Source organism: Crocuta crocuta, unplaced genomic scaffold (genome assembly GCF_008692635.1).
Source record: "Crocuta crocuta isolate KB4526 unplaced genomic scaffold, BGI_CrCroc_1.0 scaffold118, whole genome shotgun sequence".
NCBI classification, from domain to species: Eukaryota; Metazoa; Chordata; class Mammalia; order Carnivora; family Hyaenidae; genus Crocuta; species Crocuta crocuta.
In genome coordinates, this window is record NW_027551558.1 from 10407497 (window position 1) to 10430253 (window position 22757).

Sequence of the window (22757 nt, forward strand, 5' to 3'; positions counted from 1 at the left end):
TAGAGACCTCCAACTTTAAGGACACTATCCTATAAATCTTAACACCACTATCATATCTAACATGAGGTGGGGCACCAGGCTGGCTCAGCCAGAAGAGCATGAGACTCTTGATATCAGGGTCATGAGTTCAAGCTCCACACTAGATATAAAGATTATTAAAAAAATAAGCCAAAAAAATGAGATCATTTCTTACTATTATCTACTACTCAGTTGATATCTAAGTTTCGCCAACTACCCAAAATGTCTATTTTAATTTAAAGAATGAAAGTAAGTTATTTATACAAGTTCCATCTCTGTCCTAGAGATGGACACTTCTAATTTGTTAGATGGGGTTAGATCTTATGTTGCTATTCGAAAGAAGGCTGCCATGTACAGGTTTACCTTTGCTTCTCTTTTGCTGGCAGGCATTCAACAGGTTTTTCTGGATATTTCTTTCTTCACGTGAAGGTGGTGATGGGTTCAGGGAGTGCTTTTCATCCTCATACCACAACTTAAAAACAAAATTCTTCAGTTAAACAAACACTGGTATATACAGTGATCTTTTTAGTATAAAACCAGGCTCATCTATGCCCTCACGTTATACTGACAACATCTGTTACGCTTACAGTTAAAAACAAATTACCTCAGGTACATCAAACGGAACCTCCTGATTATTGTTTCTAAGGATGTCTGCTAATAATCGTAATGTCTTTGCACGAGGAATAATATTTTCTTCTTGCATTTTGTTCCAGACAGCATCAGCTCTTTGCCAGTCACCATTGATTTCTGTAAAATTTGATTAGGCAAAAATTAAAGAACATACTAAGTAGAATTCATAAAATGTTTAGCACTTCCTCCTCTTTGATGCTGAGTTGTAAGCACTACCCCAAATAACTACTTCCAGGGAAAGGAATAGGATGATTGTGCACCAAAGGTGAGAAGACTTCTTTCTGTATACCTTTTGAATTTTCAACAATAGAATGCCCTTGCCTATTAAAAAACAACAACAAACAACAAACCTCCTACCCTTTACTACGTACTCTGAGAACCTTTTTAAAGTAACTGAGAAGTTGCCCAATGCTGAAATCAAAACCTGAGACAGGTAACAATTCAACTATGTCCGTGAGACTCTGGAAAGATGATGGGTACATGTATGCACTTTAATACACAGCTGACGGTCTAAAGTGAGTAAAAGCACGCAGATGTAGGATTTTCTTCAAAAGGGACAAATCAACAAACACTTTTCACTTAGATGAATATGGAGAATTCTGTCTCTTTTGCTAACTTAAAGAATGTCTATGACATTGTGTGACAGATTTCTTATCCCAACAAATAATGTCATCACACTAGAAGTATTATATGGTAAGGGAAATTTACCAGAAGGAAACAGGCAGATTCCTTCACACTGAATGAATACGTGGTATTCCTTATATGTTCCTTTTATGTGATGATCTAGTCTTCACAAATAGCAAAAATTTAATAATCAAGACTTTCTTTTTAAAACCTTCTAACGGGTTTTAAAAGAAGAAAATGTCAGTCATTTAATATAATAAACTTTCTGCTTGTGAAAAACTAGAAAATATGAAAAATATCATGGCACTAAGTTCAATACAACTATTAAGCACAAATATTCCTTTAAAAATCTTTTTTAAATTTTCAAATATGAATAAAGAGTATCTTCATTGTATAGAGTAGGCTCTAGGAAAAGGGTTATTTCAGAGCACAAAATGTTCCAGAAAAACGTGTTTTTCAGGAATTTCAAAATACTAAAACAAATGGGAATTTCTTAGATTCTCCCCGACTCCTCCAACTGAAAAGCTAAGTTTTCTGATAACTAATGACTCTTAAAAGTAAAAAATTCAAAGAAGAAAAAACAAAATACATTCATGCTCCATCAGAAAGCTACCAAGCAGGAAAATTTTGTCAGGTCATACACAGATTACAATGATTTTGTACATACTTTGATAGTAAGATCAGCTGCATACAAAACGATTAAATTTATAATCTATTTTCAAAACAAGACTCTCATAAGCTAATTATGTTTATCCTTCATTAGAATGTTCTTATGTAGCGTAAAATTCAACAGTGTCTTTTCAATTATGTGAATATATAAAACTAATCAAATTAAATACATTAAAAACAAAACGAAAGCTCCAGTATCTTTAATTCTGTAGAAGAGAAAAGGTGGAAAACTTGCGTTCCCTGCGAGAGTACTGTGCACTGTGCAAGATACAGGAAAGGTTTCCAGGAGCTGGAAACAGCACTGCTAAGGTGCTTTTTAAAGAGATCCATTTTTAAGCTAATATAACTACTCCAAACACTGAAGAGAAGAAAGAGGGTGGAGGATGTACAACTCTGTGCCTTCAACTCTAAGAGTTACAGGAAGACAATTTTCTTCTAAAAATGGCACAAGTATACAGAAGCTTCCAGTTTGGGAGAACAAGATATTACAGAGATGCACCTCTAATTAAAATGGACTAGCAGCTTTTACAAGAAAAGATTTCAAAATACGTGAAAACTAGACAGTGCCTATAGCATGAAACAACTTGGTCATTTATATTTACACATACGCCTTTTTGTTTGTTTGTTTAAAGAAAAAACTTGGAAATATACCTGGATCACAAAATACAGAACAAAAACTTGAGGCAACCTAGTCAGTGTACCAATATTTGCACCTGTGTGCAAAAACTCACAAGAAGACAGAAAGGCTATGCCTTTCTTGTGTACTATCCCTCTGGGGCTTAAAATCCCTGCTACCAAGCAATCTACTTGCCACCGGGCAGTGGCCCAGGAATGGACGCTCTGCCTCTCGAATCCCATCCCTGCCCTCCGGGCACCCTTGGTTCGCCCTCTTTAAAGAACGAGAGGACTGACTGCTGCAGAGCCTCTGAAAACTGGCAAGCTATACGACCAACAACTCTGGCCACCACTGGTGATTTCACCAGAACACGCACTGTTGTGGGATTGTAATTTATGGCGATGTGACCAGTGTGTGACAAGAGTTGTCACAGCAACCGCTATGGTACTGAACGAAGAGATGAAAACGTCTAGTTTGGGGTTTTAGTTCAAGTCGGAAAGTTCATATTACTGATCAGAGGGGGCAACTGGCAAATTGTGGTCTCTAAACATCCACTCTGAGACAAGGAACCCAGGGCTGGGACAGGATTGCGCAAGGCAAGCCTGGGCTGTCTTGTTTTGCCTAAAAACAACCCAAGACAAGCGAGGGGTGTCCTATGACCTAGGAGCCAACGTGAAGGAGCTGCCCCTGGTCAAAGATGGAAAAATGTGAGCACCTAGAAGAAACACGATCACATAAACTGAAACACGAAGTATATTTTTAAAATACAAAGGACACACACACTTAAATTTGGTAATTAAAGAGAGAAAAGTCACTGATCTTTCCCTGTGGATTTATTTCATATTAACTAAGAAAGGAAGCCATGGAACATAATGTAGAGTATGAAGCATGTAGAGGATAAAACAAAGTAATTGGTGGATATGTAAAAACCATATGGATACAAATATACAGAGGGAAATCTGGAAGGCTGGCCAACTGACAAGTTACTTCTGAGGGGTGGACAAAATGACAGTTCCACATTTTGTTCTGTACACTACTGTACTGCTTGACTCTAGTAATTTGGAATATACTCCTGCCTTATTTGTAGAATAATGACAGGAACCCACACAGTGTGAAGAGAAATGTCAATGACCAGAAGAAGTACTGGGGGAAAAAGCACATAAATAACTTCTGAGGTAGAAGAAATGCTAACGTGTAAATGTTGGCTTTTTAAAAATCGATTTGTAAAAACTTTAAGACAAAATTACAAACTGTTTTCCAATAATGTATACAAATAATAAGCTATATGTATATATGTAAAAAGAAATGGTCATGTTTAGAATATAAAGAAAATGTTCAATAAGAAGGTAAAAATACTGTCATCTCAAACTAATTAGGAACTAATTTTGCAAGACTATCACCATGAAAGGTGATGTCAGAAAATCTATTAGAAAAGACAGAACCAAAATCTGCATCGTGACAGATTCTTTTTAACAGATCATCTACAGGCACCATACTGTACAGAGCAGGTAGAAAATGAAACGTTTAGGACAACTAGAATTTAAACATATGAAAAGTTTCATTTTCTATTTCTTCATCTAGATTAGAGACGCACGAATGTTGGCTATCATAAACCAGGGCAATGTGTATCGTTGTTTTCTGCCTGTTTCTGCAGTATGCTGTGATTCACAACAGGAAGTGTGTATGGTGGGCAGGGGATGCTATTTTAAAACAAAACAAAACTGCTCTTCAACAAATACCCCAAAATAATCAGGCCAATTGCTTTCAAAGACTAAAATGACACCATGAGAAAGAACGAATGCATAAAAAGTTCCAGCAGGTCAAACAAATTACTTTCTGAGAAATCCAGAATCCAAAATAGGGATGTTTCAAGTACAATAGGACCACACCTCATATATCATTCCATATTATATGTTCCTTTTCAAATAAATTGAGTCCACAGTGCTTTATAAATTATTTAACATGTTTACATAGTGGTCCAAGTCAGAAGGCAAAATCGAAAAAGGGGGTCAACAAAGGAAGAGCACTGGTTTATTCTTCAGAAAGGGAAGAATTAGGGTTATCACGACCCCATGATCTATTTATAGCACTAAAAAAGGTATGAAGTACACAAACTGGGTTAAAAAGTTTACTTCGTTATAATGGTTCCTCTGGCCTCTAGCCTCACAAGAGGCCACCCTCACATTACCGCGTTCTTCCGACTGCTGGCTCAAATACAGAGCAAAGAACTGGAGGGAGGGGTCCAACAGAGCAAAGAGAAGGGATGAAGGTGAAAAAAAAATGATAATAAAACTCAGAGACTGCTTATCCCTAAAGGAAATGTTAAATGAACTTAGAAGTTGTTTTTTTCTTTTCTTTCTTTTGGGACAACAACAACAACAACAACAACAACAGCAAAGGTCACCTGCATACAAGAAAAAGAAGTCTGTGAGGCTGGCCCTTCCCGCCTTCCCTGGACGACCATAATACTGTATGTACCTCGTATGTTCTTCTGGCTGTTCTCTCGCTCCTGTCTTGGTCAGAGGCCTAACTCTTTCCACAGGGCCCTACCTATTTACCTGCAGGGCCCTGCTCAATGTCCACACAGTAAGGGATTAGGGCCTTCTACGAGGACGACTTTAAATGCTGGGACTTGTATGGAAACAAATTCAGGTGTTTTTTTTTTTTCCTTTTGAAGTCTGCACAAAATTAAAGGTTAAGTGTGAAGTAGTTCCTCAAAAGGAAGAAGGGGGAGGGGAGACGGAAAGAATTGGCACCTGAGTGAATATAGGTTATAATGTATTCTGAGGACCAACTGAGGACTAAACTCTGAAAATGTTAAGTTTTCTAATTGTATATTCAATAACAACCTTAGTACTATGTACCAGAATTGATTCAAACCAAAGAATTGAATTTTAAGAATTTTTAGACTTTGAAGAATTACATAGTGAAGTGTGTGCTTCAATGCAGCCAACAACTGAAACATTAATTTTATGGCAAGTCTTATTTATACCACCAACAAAGAAGATAAAGCTTCTAAGGATAATAAATATAAATTCAAAAAGACAAATGAACTAACTTATTCACTGCTGTCTGTGGTGTTTGGTGAAGGAAAATTTCCCATGAGAAAAGAAAATAATCTAGATCTATGAAGTAAAAAAGGGAGGAGAGGTCATTGACTATTCAAAGCGTTGTTCCTCTCCACCCAAACACCCTAAAAGAGACCGCAAAGTTCCCAGATGCATAAACTGGAATCAACATACTAGAGAAATGTTGGGTAACGGAGATCAAAAGTTTCAGAACATGAATGTAAATCCAGCACAAGGAAACAACTAAGGGTATGCACAAAGATTACGGCACAAAGATGAGATAGTTAATGCAGCGCTATTTTCTAACATGAGAAACTGAATTCTATTCCAATGTCTAGCATTAGGAGATTGGCTGGGTAAACCAGTATATCCATCCCATGAAGTTATTTGTAGGTTAATAAAATATAAGAAAATGTCCACCATATAGAAGAGGTCAAAACCATACTACAATATAGCCACATTTTAAAAAATTGGCAATGAGTTTGTATATCAATATGCATTCTTCTGGAAAAAGATCTTATACACATGAACAGGTCAATGATGGTGCCATTTATACAAGTGACTGGCTGCTAAGTCTACTGGAGCACTTACATATAAAAAGAAGAAAAAAATTAGTCTTTCCTCAAAAAGTCCCATTAAATTCTGTGACCCTGATGAAGATTTTTCTCATCTTCTCATTACTGCAATAAGATGGTCAGAAATGGGGTCTAGTGATACAATGTAACATTCTGTGATAAAATTCCATCTGGCCTCTACTGAAGCCTCTTGCTAAAGGCTACACATTTGACAATCCCTGGACCTGCCTGACACTCCTCTTTCTTGCACCTGAAATAGAATAGACATCGCAAGAGGAAAACATGAGGAAAGTCAGATTACTTACTATATAGCCTCAGCAGACTGTAGTACAGCTGGTCTCTATCACATTCAAATAGCTTCTGCGTCAGCTCCACTAATTTTTCTAGAGTTTCAACCTTAAAAATAAGATTAACAGATGGATCTAGACTGTGTAAAGGATATATTTTAGAGTTCACAAATATTAGTTAGATAATCCTTCAAATAAGCTTTACCCAAAGTGCAGATTCACTTCCTTTCAACATTTAAAGAGCCAAGCAGAACAATGTGAATGTAATTAATGCTTAAAAATGGCTAAAATGATAAATTTTGTTAGATGCATTTTAACACAATTAAAAAAATTTTTTGAGTTAAAAAGCTGAAGGACTCTGCAGTCAAGAACAATTATCTAATCGAGGGAACCTCCATGAAGATGCATTTTGAAGAATTCAGCGATGCTTGGGATGGAGGGTAGAGTGAGCACATCCTCTTATTTATCAATAAGAATATTCCTCCACCTAAATGTTACACTCCCCTTCCCCTGTGGCTTTTACTTGGCAGGATATGAACAGATATCTACACCAGAGGAGAGGTAAAGCAGAAATTCCACCTGGGCTCCCATCAAGCGACTCCTCTGGTCACTAAGAACGGAAGCAGATTTAAACTGCCAAGGAAACAAGGTTAGCCTGCTCAAGCCAACAACTAGGATAAAGCAAGTGGAAATCTTCAGGGCCTAATTAAAATTTTTAGGGATTCCACGGCACCTCAGGAACAAGAATTAAGCTCCCGCTTATCTGGAAAACAACCAAGAGAACGCTGCTTCCATTAATAATGCCATATGTCCCGAAGTCCCCAAATGCTCATATGACATGTAGGACACCTGCTTTCTACTCACAGTTTTAGGTGCTTGAGGCCAGAAATTAAAGACAAACCTGATTACTTGAAATACATCGATCACAAAACCACTGAAGTCTAGAAGATCGCGCTCTGATGCCTGGAGTCTATAAAATAAATAATCATACAGCATGTGAGGTAAAGCTTAGCTAAATGTTAATTTTCCTTCCAAGACAAATAGTTTTCCTTCTCCTGAATTTGTCGCTTCCTTCCCAAACATATAATAAAAGAAACCTCTTAGTATCATAGTTATCAAAGACTTTTAGGATAAAACACCTAAATTGTAACCTACATTTAACCAGTATCTAAAAGATTCGAGTTACGTCAAAGTGTTGTTTTGCAGGTCAATTTCCATTCCATAAATCTTTAAATTTTAAAATGGTTAAGCTTTCTTGAGTTCAAAAAGAAACCTTGACTCAATGAACTAAATCAACTCCAAAGATGTCAAATCAAACACACGCACACATACTCTTTCAGAGATCCCAATGAATTCAAGAAGCAAAAAATATTATGTTACGCAAACTTATTAGCCATTATCACAACAATAAACCAATGGCATTTACTTTTTCTTTTAACATGTTTTGTAAAATCGGGTGATAAAGAAAGAGTTAGGTACTTAAAACAAACTAAGTACTTAAAGCTAGTTCATAGTCTTGGTTTACTTTAATTACTGAGACATAGGTTATATCGTCAATCAGAAATGACTAGTCAATAACTCTGGCTGCAAAGCAATTCCTTTACAATTCTGGATACTGGAATAAAAGGCAAACCAATTCACACATAATTCCAAGGATTTGTCACTCTAACTATAGTATTTTCATCATCTGTAAGAGGGCTTCACCATTAAATACTACATTTCAATCACAGCATTATGATAAGAAAACTACATGCTCATTAGCCCTGGCTGCTCCAGTCTAGAGGAGGTACCTTTACTGCTTTCTCCACTCTGCTTTGTTGACTAAACCAGGTACCCCTCAAATCTGATCTCTTATTTATAAGTCCTCATTATTTTTTATCTCTTAAAATAATATTGTGTAATGTTAAGAACTGAAGCAGACACGAACACCTCAGAGTTTTGGCAGAATGACAGAAAAGCGGGTACAGCAGAAGCTGTGTAAGTGTTCTCCTGCTAACCGTGCAAGCATGCACATTGGGGATACGACAACAAAATGCTGAATAAATTCCTTGTTTAAATAGATTCTCAAATATCAATATTTACATTTGCGCACAATTTCATCTCAAGGGTTTTCTCACCTGATGACCTGTTTTGTTTCACATGCATTACACTGAAAATGCAACCAAATGAAATCAAATGTATCCAAAAAGCCCTTGCAAAAATTCTGGACAGTCCTCTTGAGAAGGCAAAATGTGAAGACTGGATTCATTCACTTATAACTTTCAACATTATCGCTGATCCAAATACCAACGATCTAAACAGCACAACTTTTATGGTAAACTCTTCCTTTTCGTGGCTGATTAATCTGCCTGTCACTGGCAGGGCAGCTTATACGGGAGATAGTCTTATGTTTCATTTTGAAATTGAGAACTGTTTTCACATTATAAATCTCAATCATCAAAAGAACATCTAGGTCAGATTAACTAAATCTCCTAGGCTTCTGTTAATAGTCTACATTTCTGGCTTATCTCTGAACATCTTATTGAATTTTAAACACTACAAGTTGAAAGCAAAAATAGAAAATGTAATAAAAATATGGAGAACAGAAATCTAATTGGGATATTAAATATAACTTATCAAAAACCAGTTAATGCTTAGTTAAAACAACGAACTTACCTAGTATTTTTTCTGGTTTTGTGACAATCTAATTAATGGACAGTGAGGATAAAGTAATTACTGTAATAAAAAACCTGGCATGTTTGTTTCCCCCTGGGTTACTGGGCTTCAAAACATTCTTTGTGATGTTCCAATTTAGTAGTAAGTTCACTTGTATAAGAATAACAGTAATCCAAAATAAGAAATAATTTTAATTGCATTACATTACTCTGATGTAAATTTCCTGTTACCCTAATAGGCTTCTATACGTACTAGTAAAAATACCTATTAACTAATCATTATCTTTAAAGTAGAAAGAGAAGATTCTTCTACTTCAAGTTCGACCTCAAGAAAAACTATTTTAAATTTGACCAAAATAGAAGTTTTTTCTGCCATCAGTGCTAGAAATATGAAATGGAAAACAAACAACTACCAGAGCCCCACACCCTCTAGGCAGTGTAGGAGGAAAACCAAGAGTTTTGTGGACACACAAATACAACAAAACCCCAACAATTTATCATCATAGCTAGAATAGCAGAGGAGGAAAAGGTATCATGGAACTTATTAAGTCTTCTGATATTTGTCCTTTTCTCCAAAATCTTCAGACTGACGTAAAGCCCATGTCTAGAGTAGGAAGGAAAATATGGCTGAGCAAGTCAAACCAGCAGACTAACTACGGTAAACTAAACATGACCCATCTAACCAGGTGTTACAGGAGATCCTAACGACAGGGGGCATGAGAATTGGCATGAGAACTGACATCTATCTCTTGAAATGTGGGAGGTCACAGGGAAAAAAACTAGCTCTAAAAATCCTTCTGTGGGGCACCTGGCTGGCTCAGTGGGAAGAGCATGCAACTCTTGATCTCTAGGGTGGGATTCTGAGTCCCACATGGGGTGCAGGAATTCCTTAAAAATAAAATCTTTTTTTTTTTTTTTAACGTTTATTTATTTTTGAAGGAGAAAGAAACAGAGCACAAACAGGGGAGGGGCAGAGAGATAGGGAGACACAGAATCTGAAGCAGGCTCCAGGCTCTGAGCTGTCAGCACAGAGCCCAAAGTGGGGCTTGAACTCACTAACCAAAAAAGATCATTGACCTGAGCTGAAGTCGGACGCTCAACTGACTGAACCACCCAGGCGCCCCTCCTTAAAAATAAAATCTTGGGGGGGGGGGGGGGACAAAAATCTTTCTGTATATATAAGATCCATTCTGGCTCAGTAAGGAAGGCAAATTAGGATAAAACCCTGAATATGATCTAGTAAGAAACAATGGAAAAAGTCACAAAAACTGGGAGATCACTATAATCCAAACTTTTGGCTCTAAACACAAAATCACAAAAAGAAGAAGGGTTTTGCCCCGAGAAGACAGCAAATTTACTCTGGCTACAATGTGATAGGAGGGTAATGGCAGATAAGAGGGAGAAAAATCAAGAGAGATTAATTCCGGAGAAAGGGTAAGTTCTTTTGATGGTTCAGATTATTAAGGGGTCAAGAGATCATGGAGTTCATATTGCAATATATAAATGCATCCAATCAACACGCTGCATGCCTTAAACTTATGCAATGCTGTATTTTACCTCAATTTTATTTATTTATTTATTTATTATTTATTTTTATGTCTTTATTTTATTTTGAGAGAGACAAAATGTGATCCGGGAGGGGCAGAGAGAGAGGGAAACACAGAATCTGAAGCAGGCTCCAGGCTCCGAGCTGTCAGCACAGAGCCCAACACGCAGCTTGAACCCATGGACTGGGAGATCATGACCTGAGCCGTAGTCAAATGTTTAACCGACTAAGCCACCTAGGTGCCCCTCTTATCTTAATTTTAAAAAGAGAGAGAGAGAGATCCAAGAGGTAGGAACTGGTGTAAGAGAACCAAGAGAAAATGCAAAATCAGGACCCGATTTCAAATCCCATGGCCACTACTAATTAAACAAGCTCCACATGAACACTCCGAACTCGTTTCTTTGCCTGAATTACTTCTCAGAGTTGTCTTGTAAGGCTCACGTAAAGATGTACACGAAAATCATTTGAGAAGTATAAAAACACTGCCTATGCTAGTTATACTGTTTAGCTTGTAGTCTAGGTATGCACCTCAAAGGAAAAGGCAGAAATGAGAAAAGCTAAGTTTAAAGCAGACTCTTACTCAAAGATCTTTGTGTTTATACCTGGAAAACTTAGCAGGGCCTGGCACACAGCAGGCACTAAGTAAGTGATTACTGAATTTGCTTGCTCAAAGGGCTAAGAATAAACATAAACAATCTTTCTATATAGAAACATTTAACAGAGTCATTTAATATTTCAGGTCATTATTTAACTCTTTTCATATTTGTATATAACATCCCTCACTGAACTTAATGTCCAGTCTTAAAACACAAAATGAATTATTCAAACAATGTTATTTATTTTTATTTATTTGGGGGTAGAGGGGGGCGCACAGAGGATCCAAAGTAGGCTCTGCTCTGACAGCAGAGAGCCTGATGCAGGGCTCAAACTCACAAACTTTGAGATCATGACCCAAGCTGAAGTCGGAGGCTCAAATGACTGAGCCACCCGGGCGCCCCAAACACTGTTAATTTATTAAATGACTTTGAAATACTTTCTTCCTGGGAGGTGACTAAAGTACCTTAAAAATACTTGACTGAAAGAATAAAATCTTTTGTTAAAAAAATTTTTTTAAAGTTTTGTTTATTTTGAGAGAGCGCGCGTGTGCGAGCGTGAGCAGGGGAGGGGCAGAGAGAGGGAGAGAATCTCAAGCAGGCTCTGCACTGTGGGCCTCGAACTCACGTGAGATCATGACCTGAGCGGAAACCAGGAGTCAGACGTTTAACTAAATGAGCCACCCAGGCGCCCCATAATAAAGTCCTTTCTTAAATGAGAAAATACCATTACACTATATGCCAACAAATTAGACAATCAAGAAAAAAAGTGGACAAATTCCTAGAAACATAAAACCTTCCAAAACCAAATCAGGAAGAAATAGAAAATTTGAGCAGATCAATTACTGGCAAGAAACTGATTCAGTAAACAAAGAACTCCCAGGACTGGATAGCTTCACAGGTAAATTCTACCAAACACTGGAAGAATAAACACCTATTATTCTCAAATTATTCAAAAAAAAAAAAACAGAAGAGAAAAGAAAGCTTCCAAATTCATTCCATGAGAGCAGCATTACCTGATTTAAAAAAATAAAATACCATGCTAGTTTATCATAAGGCCTGCGCTTTAGACCAAATCTCTGCTAAGATAACCATAAAAGAGGTATCATCTATAAAGACAGAACCCAGCACCTGGGTGGCTCAGTCAGTTAAGCAGCAGACTTTGACTCCGGTCATGATCTCACAATCCATGGGTTTGAGCCCTGCATCGGGCCCTGTGCTGACAGCTCAGAGCCTGCACAGAGCCTGGAGCCTGTTTCAGATTCTGTGCCTGCCCCCTCCCCCAAGATAAACATTAAAAAAAAGTTTTTAAATAAATACATAAAATAAAGACAGAACAAAATTTCTGTCTTTGTGTATCGGGGCCTTAAATGGTAATAATATTCACCTACTTCTAAGAAACGATCCTATGTAAATAATCTGGAAAGCAAATACACCTGTACACCCATAGCTTAAGATGTGAGTTATGATGATTTCTTTTAATAAAACATTTTTTCTCAAAAGAAAAATGGGCAAATAAACTTTAGTTCACTTAGACAATGGAATGATGGAGTCATTAAAAATAATGCTTAAAAGAGTTCTTAATTCCACACAGGGAAATGCAGAAGCAGTGATGGAGGGTATATCTAGGGTTCGATTTCTTTCAATTATATATAAAAGAAACAGGCACTGAAAAAAGTATAGGAAAACCACAGGGAGGACTAAATGAGGAATGGGATTAACAATGTGTCTTCAGACTTGGCATGTTTTAAACAGTAACAAGCGTAATAAATTTTGTTTCAGTCTATTCACAGGGGAAAAGTGTCAGATTGATCATCATCGCTGCTGCAACACAGAATACGGTTCACAAAATATTTACCTGATATTATTAAATAAGTTTGTAAAGATAATTTGTGAACATTTCCTTCCCCAATTTCATTCCAGAACATGCCAGAAGAACACTGAGAGGAGCCAGGGACAGTTAGCCTGCAGAGGACGAGGCTGCAGGAGACACAAAAGGCCTGACTTCAACACAGGGTAGCATGTCTCACAGAAGGAAGGGAATAAAATTAACATGTATTAAGTGTTTGATAACGCTGCCCCTCACCTGCCTGTGCTCTCTCTCAGAATAAATAAACTTTATTTAAGGGGAAAAGAAAGCACCTGGGTGGCTCGGTCAGTTAAGCGTCCGACTCTTGATCTCCCTTCAGGTCATGATCTCACAGTTCCTGACTTCAAGCCCCACATCAGGCTCTGTGCTGACAGCTCAGAGCCTGTCTGAGATTCTATCACTCCTTCTCTCTGCCCCTCACCTGCCTGTGCTCTCTCTCTCTCAAAATAAACAAATAAACTTTATACTTAAAAAAAGTGTTTGATAATGTACCAGACACTCTTTGAGTATTATCTGATAGAGTCCAGAGAGACAGCACAAGGATACAAGACAGAAGCGCTTTCCTGCCTTAGTGCCTTTACACAGGGAGTTCCAGGACCTGAAATGTTTCTGCCTTCACTCTACGTGGCTGGCTCCCAGTTCATCCTTTCGTTCTCATCCCAAACGTCACTTCCTCAGAAAGATCAAGTCTGAAACACGTCCTTTCTACAGCAATTACTGCATTATACAGACTCATTTTTTAAGGTCTTTCTTTAGGACTAGACTGTAAAATGTCATCAGTAATTATTTGTTAATGATATAAAGAAGAAAGGGAGAGAGGGAAGAAGGAGACAGGAGGGAAGGAAGAAAGGAGAAAAGAAGAGAAGAAGGAAGGGAGGGGAAATTGGTCAAACAGGACAGACCGGAGGGCATCATGCTAAGTGAAGTAAGTCAGGCAGAGAAAGACCAATACAGTATAATCTCAAACTCCTAGAACAGTGGTCGTCAGGGGCTCAGGGGAAATGGGGAGACGTTGGTCAAAGGGTACAAATTTCCCCCATAAGACGAACAGGTTCTGGGGACCTAAGATTACAGTTAACAATACTACATTGCAGGGGTGCCTGGCTGGCTCAGCCTGAGGAGCGCACAACTCTTGATCTCGGGGTTATGAGTTTGAGCCCCATGCTGGGTGTAGATATTATTTAAACATATAAAACTTTTAAAATGTTATTAAAAATATATATATATATACTTGAAAGTTGCTGAGAATAAATCTAAAATGTTCTCACCACAAAAAAAAAAAGTAATTATGTGAGACAAAAAAGGCACTAAGTAACATTACTGCGGTAGTTTTGTAAAACATAAGCAATCAGAGGCGCCTGGGTGGCTCAGCAGGTTAAGTGTCTGACTCTTGGTTTCAGCTCAGGTCATGATCTCACAGTTCATGAGTTCGAGCCCTGCATCGGACTCTGTGCTGACAGTGCAGAGCCTGCTTTGGATTCTCTCTCTCTGCCTCACTTTCTCTCTCCAACTAAATAAATAAACTTAAAAAATACAAGTAATCAAATCAACACAGTGTACACCTTAAACTGACACAATGTTATATGTCAATTATATCGCAATACAGCTGGGGAAAAAGAACTATTTAGAGATTTCCCCCTTTCTACTTCTTTGCTCTACCTCTAATACCAGTAATAGCCTTCCCAGCCCCATCAAATTCTCAAATGTGAAAGTACTACTATATTCATCAGCCCCCACCTCATACTCTACTTCCTCTAGAAAGCCTTGCCTAATTTTGGTCGCTGGGAATAAGTTCCACCCTTGAACTTTCAGAACGATTATACTTTTCTTACAGCAGTTAGCATTTCTCGGTCTCATATAGTAATTATCCTCACATATTAATCTCACATTCAAAGAGCTTCACATTAGTTCTTAGTCTCATTTACTTTTCTCTCTTTCTTTCTTTTGGAAGAGAACACTTTCTCTGAGGATAAGAAAACGGATGCTCACTATAGAAAACTCAGAAAACTACAAAATAAAATAACTATAAACCCGATCTCCTGCAATAATCCATGTGTATAAACAAAATATAAAGGCTATGTTAAAATGTAATCTACATGATATACGTACATCAGTTCATTTAAAAAGCAACACAAGCTGTTGTTACACTGAATCCTGTCTCTCCTGTCTTCATTTATGTGAACATTTGCATGACTGGTTTATCCGATCTCCCACAGTCCTTGAAATACAAAGAAGCTTCACAATATGAAGTTTGGAATCTCAACCCAGGCAAATACACCCATTGATAAGACACCACTGCATTTTTGGAAATGATACCAAAATTTGGCTCATTGTTTAGAATATTCTTTCATATGCTGATACAGTCATAGTTGATTAATTTTTATTATTTTTTTATATTTCAATAATCCTTAGAAAACTACAAGAGACAATTCCAGGTCTTGATTTTTTTTTTTTTGTTTATTTATTTTGAGAAAGAGACAGAGCGAGAGAGAATGGGAGGGAGGGAGGGAGAACGCAAGCAGGGGAGGGCAAGAGAGAGAGGGAGAGAGAGAATCCTAAGCAGGTTCCCTATTGTCAGCGTGGAACCTGACACGGGGCTCAATCTCACCAGCCATGAAATCGTGACTGAGCCACCCAGGTGCCTCTGGGTTTTGAATTTCAACAGTGAAAAAATAAGTTCCCTCTTTAATTCAATTCCAGCTAACCGTCAAAAAAAGAAACTAAAACTGTGCTTCAGTCTAGTCTCCTGTTACGCACCTCCTGTCCTACCCTACACACCGCAGGTGCTCCAGAGAGCCATTCTTTATCCTTTAAGCAATTCCGTACACATCCACTATGAAAGTTCTGGTCATCAGTAGACAGCCATTCCTAAATGACTACGCTCAATGATGTGACAGTTGGCAAAGCTTTAAAGTAATCAAGAGGCAGTTTTCTCTTGCCTATTCATGTGACAACATGTAACTTTATGCGGAGCATTACATCGTGAATTATGCAGGGGTAAAGAAGATAACACAATCCCTACTTTTGAGGGGCAAAGAGAATTAATATTATTGATTACTACCGTAATCCAGGAAACATACAAGCTGCTTTACATACATTAGGTGATTGAATCTTAAAGAAAGATACTATATTCCCTTTTATAGACGAGGAAGCTTAAAACGGTTTAGTAAACTCTCCATTACCACACTAGCAAGTATATGGCCAAAGGCAAACTCATTTTTATGCCTTTGGCTCTTCCTGTAATGTGCTGCTCATTCCATAAAGAGACAAGCATGATTTCCTACTGTAGAGCCTCTCATCACTATTATCTGAATACCTGAGTTTCATTTCTCCTCTGATCAGTGCCCTAATCCTGATACCACGCGTACAGAGCAGAAGAACTCAAAAGGCTTCTGAAGAGGTGAATCTGAAGAGCTTCCCGCATTTTCACTTACACTGTGCACTTGCAATGAAAGAATTTATACTATTTTCTACAAAACTGAAATGGACTACTTGAGCTACAGAAGCACCTGTCCAAGACAGCATATCCCACTTCCCTCTGACAGGAAGACAGACTGTCTGGTAAGACAGACTGGGAAGAATATTCTGAATCGGTATCACAGTCTTCCCTTTTCATCATCAAGAGACACTAAACATTTTCTGGGTTATATAACTACATTTTCAATGTCATGATAAGCAGTCATCAATATACAAACGAGGAAGCCAAACATCACCTTTGTGTCCCATCCATGGGAACTTTTGGAAAAAGACACGGAGTAATGACAAAGTATGATCTGACAGAAACATGACATACTGGTACATTTTCAAGTCTATTTTATTTATTTCACGTTAAATAATTTTTCTTAAGGTAATGGGTCTATCCTCTGTGGAATGTTTTTTGTAGAGGAAACAGAACTGTTCAATAGTGAAATTAATCATAATTTGGACAGACTTTATAGTTGCCCTTTGACTTATCAATTTCAGTAAGCAAAATTTCAATCAAGCCTAGATAAAAATACACTAATCCTAAATAGGCCAGGTTTGTCACCTACCATTTCCCGTAAGCTGCTTACCATAGTTAAAAAAGAAAAAGAAGAAGAAGAAATTTTAAATTAAATGCCAAACAGTTGCAGACAGCACTTGTTTGGCTGATTAACTTGTAGACAAGCATTACAAATAAATCTGAGCATGGTCTGCAGCAAATTAAATTCCACTGCTTTTAAGAACAAAGAATTCCTTGGCAAAGAGGATTAGCAACTTTACACCCAGGAATGCCAGTTTAATTTAATTGTTCCACAATCCAAGATTTAATATGCAAATATCATTTTGATACATAACAGTGAATTTAACAAAGTGAGGAAACAAATTCAATATACAACCAGGCTGCCTTTTCTGAACTGTAATTACATACAATAAAGAAGCTGGCCGAGTACCCCTCCCCCCCGAACCTGTTATTGGGATTGAATTATATTAACGTGAATCAGAACAGCTGTAATTAAAGGTTAAAATTCTTATACATATTCCAATTCAGAGTCTAAATAGGTGTCCAATTAGAATACTGTAGTTAAAAATCATACCTCAATGATCTTCTTGGCCTCTTTATAATTTCCTGTTTGTAGGAAGGCGAAAAAGAGATCATACAGCATTGTCATTTCACCTTGTTCCTTGCTCACAAAGTTCATTGCTAGAGGGGAAAGAAAAAAAACAAAGCAGAAGGAAAAAATATAAACAACACTTGAAGTTCTGGACACATATAAAAAAACTTGAAAACAAATATTTAGAATAACTTAAACACTGATGCTGTGTCAACTTATTTCCTGTCACATGCCTTATCTAAGAGTACACACTATGACAGGGAGTACCTAAGACTAGCTTCGAGAGCTGGTGGGGGGGGGAACCTCCTCGTAAAGGCAGATTGCCAAGATGGAGAGCAAAAAATTACAGAGGGGCAAGTTTGCAAAATGAACAGTTAAAACAATCAGGGGCATTTATAACATTGAAAATCTACCCGGTATCGTCCTTTTTCATTTAGAAGCACAACAAAGTTCCTCTGGACATACTTCCCCTCCTGTTAAATTTTCTCTTCACAGCAACACATTAAAATTAAATAAGCAAGAGGGGGCAAAAAAACTACATCAAGGTACGGGAAGTGACCCACCTTTCTGAATTAGATCAGTCTCGCCTTTCTCTATCAGTTTACATAAGACATCGTGAATCCTTGGTAAGACTTTATACTTTTCATAGCAGTCAATGGTGATTTCAAGAGCGGATCTTACGTCATCCCTTGGAAACATCAAAATATGAACAATGAATACAATTTATCTGGATGTACAACGACCAGTCAAAATGTACATAACGAGCTTTACTCAATAAAGCCAAAATGGGAAGAAAAAAAAGAGAGAAAACAATCCTTATGTAGCATAAAGAAATGCTCAGAGTATAGACATCATGAGCAGCTCCCTATTGTCCCTCCTTTACGTTTTATTATTTTGCTTGCTAAACAGCACTCTTAAAAATAAGTTCAAAGACACCTGAGTGGCTCCCAGTGTCTGATTTTGGCTGATGTCATGTTCTTGCCGTTCATGAGCTCGAGCCTCACATCAGGCTCACAGCTCTCAGCACAGAGCCAGCTTCAGATCCTCTGTCCCCCTCTCTCTGCCTCCTGCCTGTCCTCTCTCAAAAATAAACATTATATTAAAAAAAAAAAAAAAAGTCTAAATAAATGAAGGCTTTCTCTGAGATCATTACAAATAAAACCTGATTTCCCATTTTAGACGCTATAAGAATACATTATTTCTAAAAATAAGGACTATCAAATATTTTTTCCAACTATTTATGTATGTTCATGGCCCTCAGTAATTCTAGATGTGGGAAACTTTATGAAATATCCAGCAATAACTACCAAGGAACTTTTGAGTACTTTCTTTTTCTTTTTAAGTAATTTCTACATTCCACATGGGGCTCAAACCCATAACCCTAAGATCAAGAGTTGCACACATCTCTGAATGAGCCAGTCAGGCGCCCCTTGAGTACTTTCAACTTTATCATCCTATTTTTCATACTGCCACCTCTCCAGACAGGGAGAAAATAACTTCAGGACTCATAATACAGAAGCTTATTGTGGGTAAAAACTAGGACACTCTTAAGATCAGTGAATTCTAGCAGAACTCTGAAAAAATTTCTCATTAGAGGACACGCTTTTAACAATTACTTCCAGGAGTACTTGACTGGCTCAATCAGTGGAGCATGCAACTCTTGATCAAAGAGTTGTGAGTTCGAGACCCACAGTGGGCATAGAGATTAAAAAACAAACAACAACCAAAAAAAAAAAAAAATTTGTAATTGTAAAGTTAGGGCTTCTTCTTTTCCATGGTAATAAAAAGATTTTTCCTTTAAGTCAGAGTTTAATTTTTTTAATGTTTATTTTTGAGAGAAAGAGAGAGAGAGGCACACACACACACACACAAAGTACGAGTGGGGGAGGAGAGACAGTGAGAGGTGAAGACACAGAATCCGAGGCGGTTCCAGGCTCTGAGCTGTCAGCACAGAGTCTAAATGGGGCCTGAACTCACAAGCTGTGAGTGAGATCATGACCTGAGCCAAAATTTGCCGCGTAACTGACTGAGTCACCCAAGCACCCCAAGTCAGAGTTTCTTAAATAAGTGTGAAATACATCCTTTTGAGTCCTCAAAAACTACTTTCTCCTTTAAAAGGAAAATGACAGTGTGAGAAATGTGTAAGACCTTAGAAAACCTGTAGGAACTCTGTGATCCAATTCTACATGCCATCCTCCTTTATTTTCAAATAGATGAGGAAATTAAGGCATGTAGAGATGGAATGATTAGCCTAAGGCTACTAGGTCAACAGAGGAAGGAAGTGCCTTCGGGTCCCTGGACTTCCCACTTTCAGTTGACTACTTTACACATTATGCTTTATTAAAAGCACTGCTGTTTGTTTAACCTAATAGGGTGGTGCAATTTGGAAGAGGAAATTAAAGAGTTTTGAAGAGAATGTATGAAATATAGACGGACAGGCACAGTTAAGTGACAGTTCCTTACAAGCTCTGTGGAGAAAACACCTTTCTCTCACACATGCAACAGTTTTCAAAAGGAAGAAAAGCATTTTAAAAATTTCTGTTGAAGCCCTAACATTTTGGTCCATTATACAAATGTTCTGTTGCCCGAGCTTGAATTACTATTTTATCTAGATTAAGATTTTAAGCTGTACTGAAAGGAAAATACCACAAAGAAGTGTTAATTTTATTGCAATAATACTGACACAGTGAAAATGAGCCGATCCTGACGGAGCTCTACCTTCTCCCCTTCCTGAGCCCTGTTTACAGTGCATCTTCTGGCACCCCACAGAGTCATTTGAATTTTTGTCATTTGGGGTGAAGACTAAATTACAGGTTAATTTCAAAACCGCAAGTAGATGTTGCAGGCTAGATTACTGTCATACAAGAGAAACGCTACAGTAGCTACCACATATGATATAAACCTTTATATAATCAGTATTTCTCCTTGCTTCAGACACAAGTTCAGTTACTAGCTTTCTACAGTTGCATCTGATGGAAAACCTCTAAAATATTTTCAAGAGGAAAACTCACACATACTGATTTTTTTTTTTAAAGCAGTATGATCTGCTTTTTCAGATCAACTCCCAAACTAGAATAGTATGTCTCAATTGTATTTCCTCTACATTAGGTCAAAGCTATCAATAAATGAATGAATAATTGTTCTGTCAATCAAAGAGACATGTTAATAGTCTTTGGTCTCCAAATACATGCTTCTGAAGATTATATATGCTTAGAACAACTACAGAAAAGACAAGAATAGCAAATTGGAAATAATTCATATATTTGTTAGTAGTTTTAAGTACCACTGTTACTGTTCTCAGGTTGCCAACAAAATGAATTAGAAATCTCTAATGAAACATTTCCTAAAAAGTGTACTCATGACAGAAATGAACTAATGTAGGGGAGCCTGGGTGGCTCAGTCAGTTAAGCGTCTGACTTTGGCTCACGTCACGATCTCACAGTGAGTGAGTTCGAACCCCATGTTGGGCTCTGTGCTGTCAGCTGAGAGCCTAGAGCCTGCTTCAGATCCTATCTCCCCCTCTCTGACCCTCCTTTGCTCATGCTGTCTCTCTCAGAAATAAATAAAACATGTAAAAAAAGAAATGAACTAATGTAATGACCTGTGTGTGTGTGTGTGAGAGAGGGGGGAGAGGGGTGGGAGAGAGAAAAAGGGAGACAGAGAGAGTTTGTGTGAGTGAAGGAATGAACTAATCACTAGTTGGCTCTTTACAATCTCTAACATCTACATTCTGACTTGTGGTTGGATCATGTCATCTTTTTTTTGTTTGTTTTTTATTTATATTTGAGAGAGAGACAGCATGAGCAGGGGAGGGTCTCAGAGAGAAAGGGAGACACAGAATCCGAAGCAGGCTCCAGGCTCTGAGCTAGCTGTTAGCACAGAGCCAGACGCAGGGCTCGAAGCCACGAACCATGAGATCAAGACCTGAGCCGAAGTCAGACGCTTAACCGACTGAGCCACCCAGGCGCCATGGATCATGTCATCTTAAAAAGAGATAAAAATGTCCATCTTTCATAGGATAGATATGAGGTCATCATTAATCTTTCCTATCAAAGCTTAAAAACTTGGGTGATGAAAATGAAATACATGAAAAAGTCTCTAACATCCACACAAATAGGTGTCTATTCATAGGACTTATGAATTTCAATCCCACTTGATAAGTACTGCATGCAGCTTTGGCTGTTGCCATGGGACAGATTCCCAGAAGTGGTGATGAAAGGTGGATTATCACAATGGCTGAACTCAAGGACCTATCGGTTCCCTCTCAGTTCAAATTCTCTAATGTGAGGTTCTATGAATTTGAGCTTACTAGATTCATCAACTCAAATGTTTCACATCAGCAGAGAAAATCATCACGTGAAAGTACCACTTTTATTAAGCAAAATGAAATCAGTAAGAACAGCAAAACATGAAAAGGAAAAAAGGTGGCACTTCTTTAAACCCAAGATGTGGAACAGCACTTTATCAGTGTGCTTCTAGGTTCCGTGATCTCATGATTCTGTGATCTCCTTTATACACTTTAAACCCCAGAACAGATTTAAAACCCTACTTTAAAATAACAATAATGTTTTGAAGAAATCTTGTTGATAACATTAATTCTGGATCCAAAACTGCTGATTCTATGTTTACTTCAGCATATGTTCATAACTCTGAAAGCTTTATATACAATCGTGTCACAAATTTTTAACAGCCCATTCCTGATAAAAATTTAGCCACCACTGTCAAAAACCTCAAATAATGTTAAAAGAAAACGAACTCTATAACATATTGGTATCTCTAAAAACAAAACAAAACAAAACAAAACAACAACAACAAAAAAAAACAGGAGTGGAGCCTGGGTGGCTCAGTCTGTTAAGGTTCTGTCTTCTTCTGCTCAGGTCATGATCTCACTTTGTGGCTTCATGCCCCATGTTAGGCTCCATGCTGAGAGTGTGAAGCCTGCTTGGGATTCTCCGTTTCCCTCTCTCTCTGTCCCTCCCTCACTCAGGCTTTCTCTCTCAAATTAAATAACAAAAAAAAAAAAAAAAAAAAAA

General features: G+C 37.7%; 1 protein-coding gene across 1 annotated transcript in view; it reads right to left on the reverse strand.

Moving 5' to 3' along the window:
• Positions 1–22757, reverse strand: part of LRPPRC (leucine rich pentatricopeptide repeat containing) — a 108925-nt gene that overhangs the window by 24902 nt on the left and 61266 nt on the right. The window contains exons 24-29 of the mRNA XM_077749196.1: positions 18288–18412; positions 17707–17813; positions 7389–7457; positions 6506–6596; positions 623–765; positions 382–490 (exon numbers count right to left, since the gene is read on the reverse strand). Of these exons, the coding sequence (XP_077605322.1) occupies positions 382–490; positions 623–765; positions 6506–6596; positions 7389–7457; positions 17707–17813; positions 18288–18412 (644 nt within the window). The remainder of the gene's footprint in view (positions 1–381; positions 491–622; positions 766–6505; positions 6597–7388; positions 7458–17706; positions 17814–18287; positions 18413–22757) is intronic.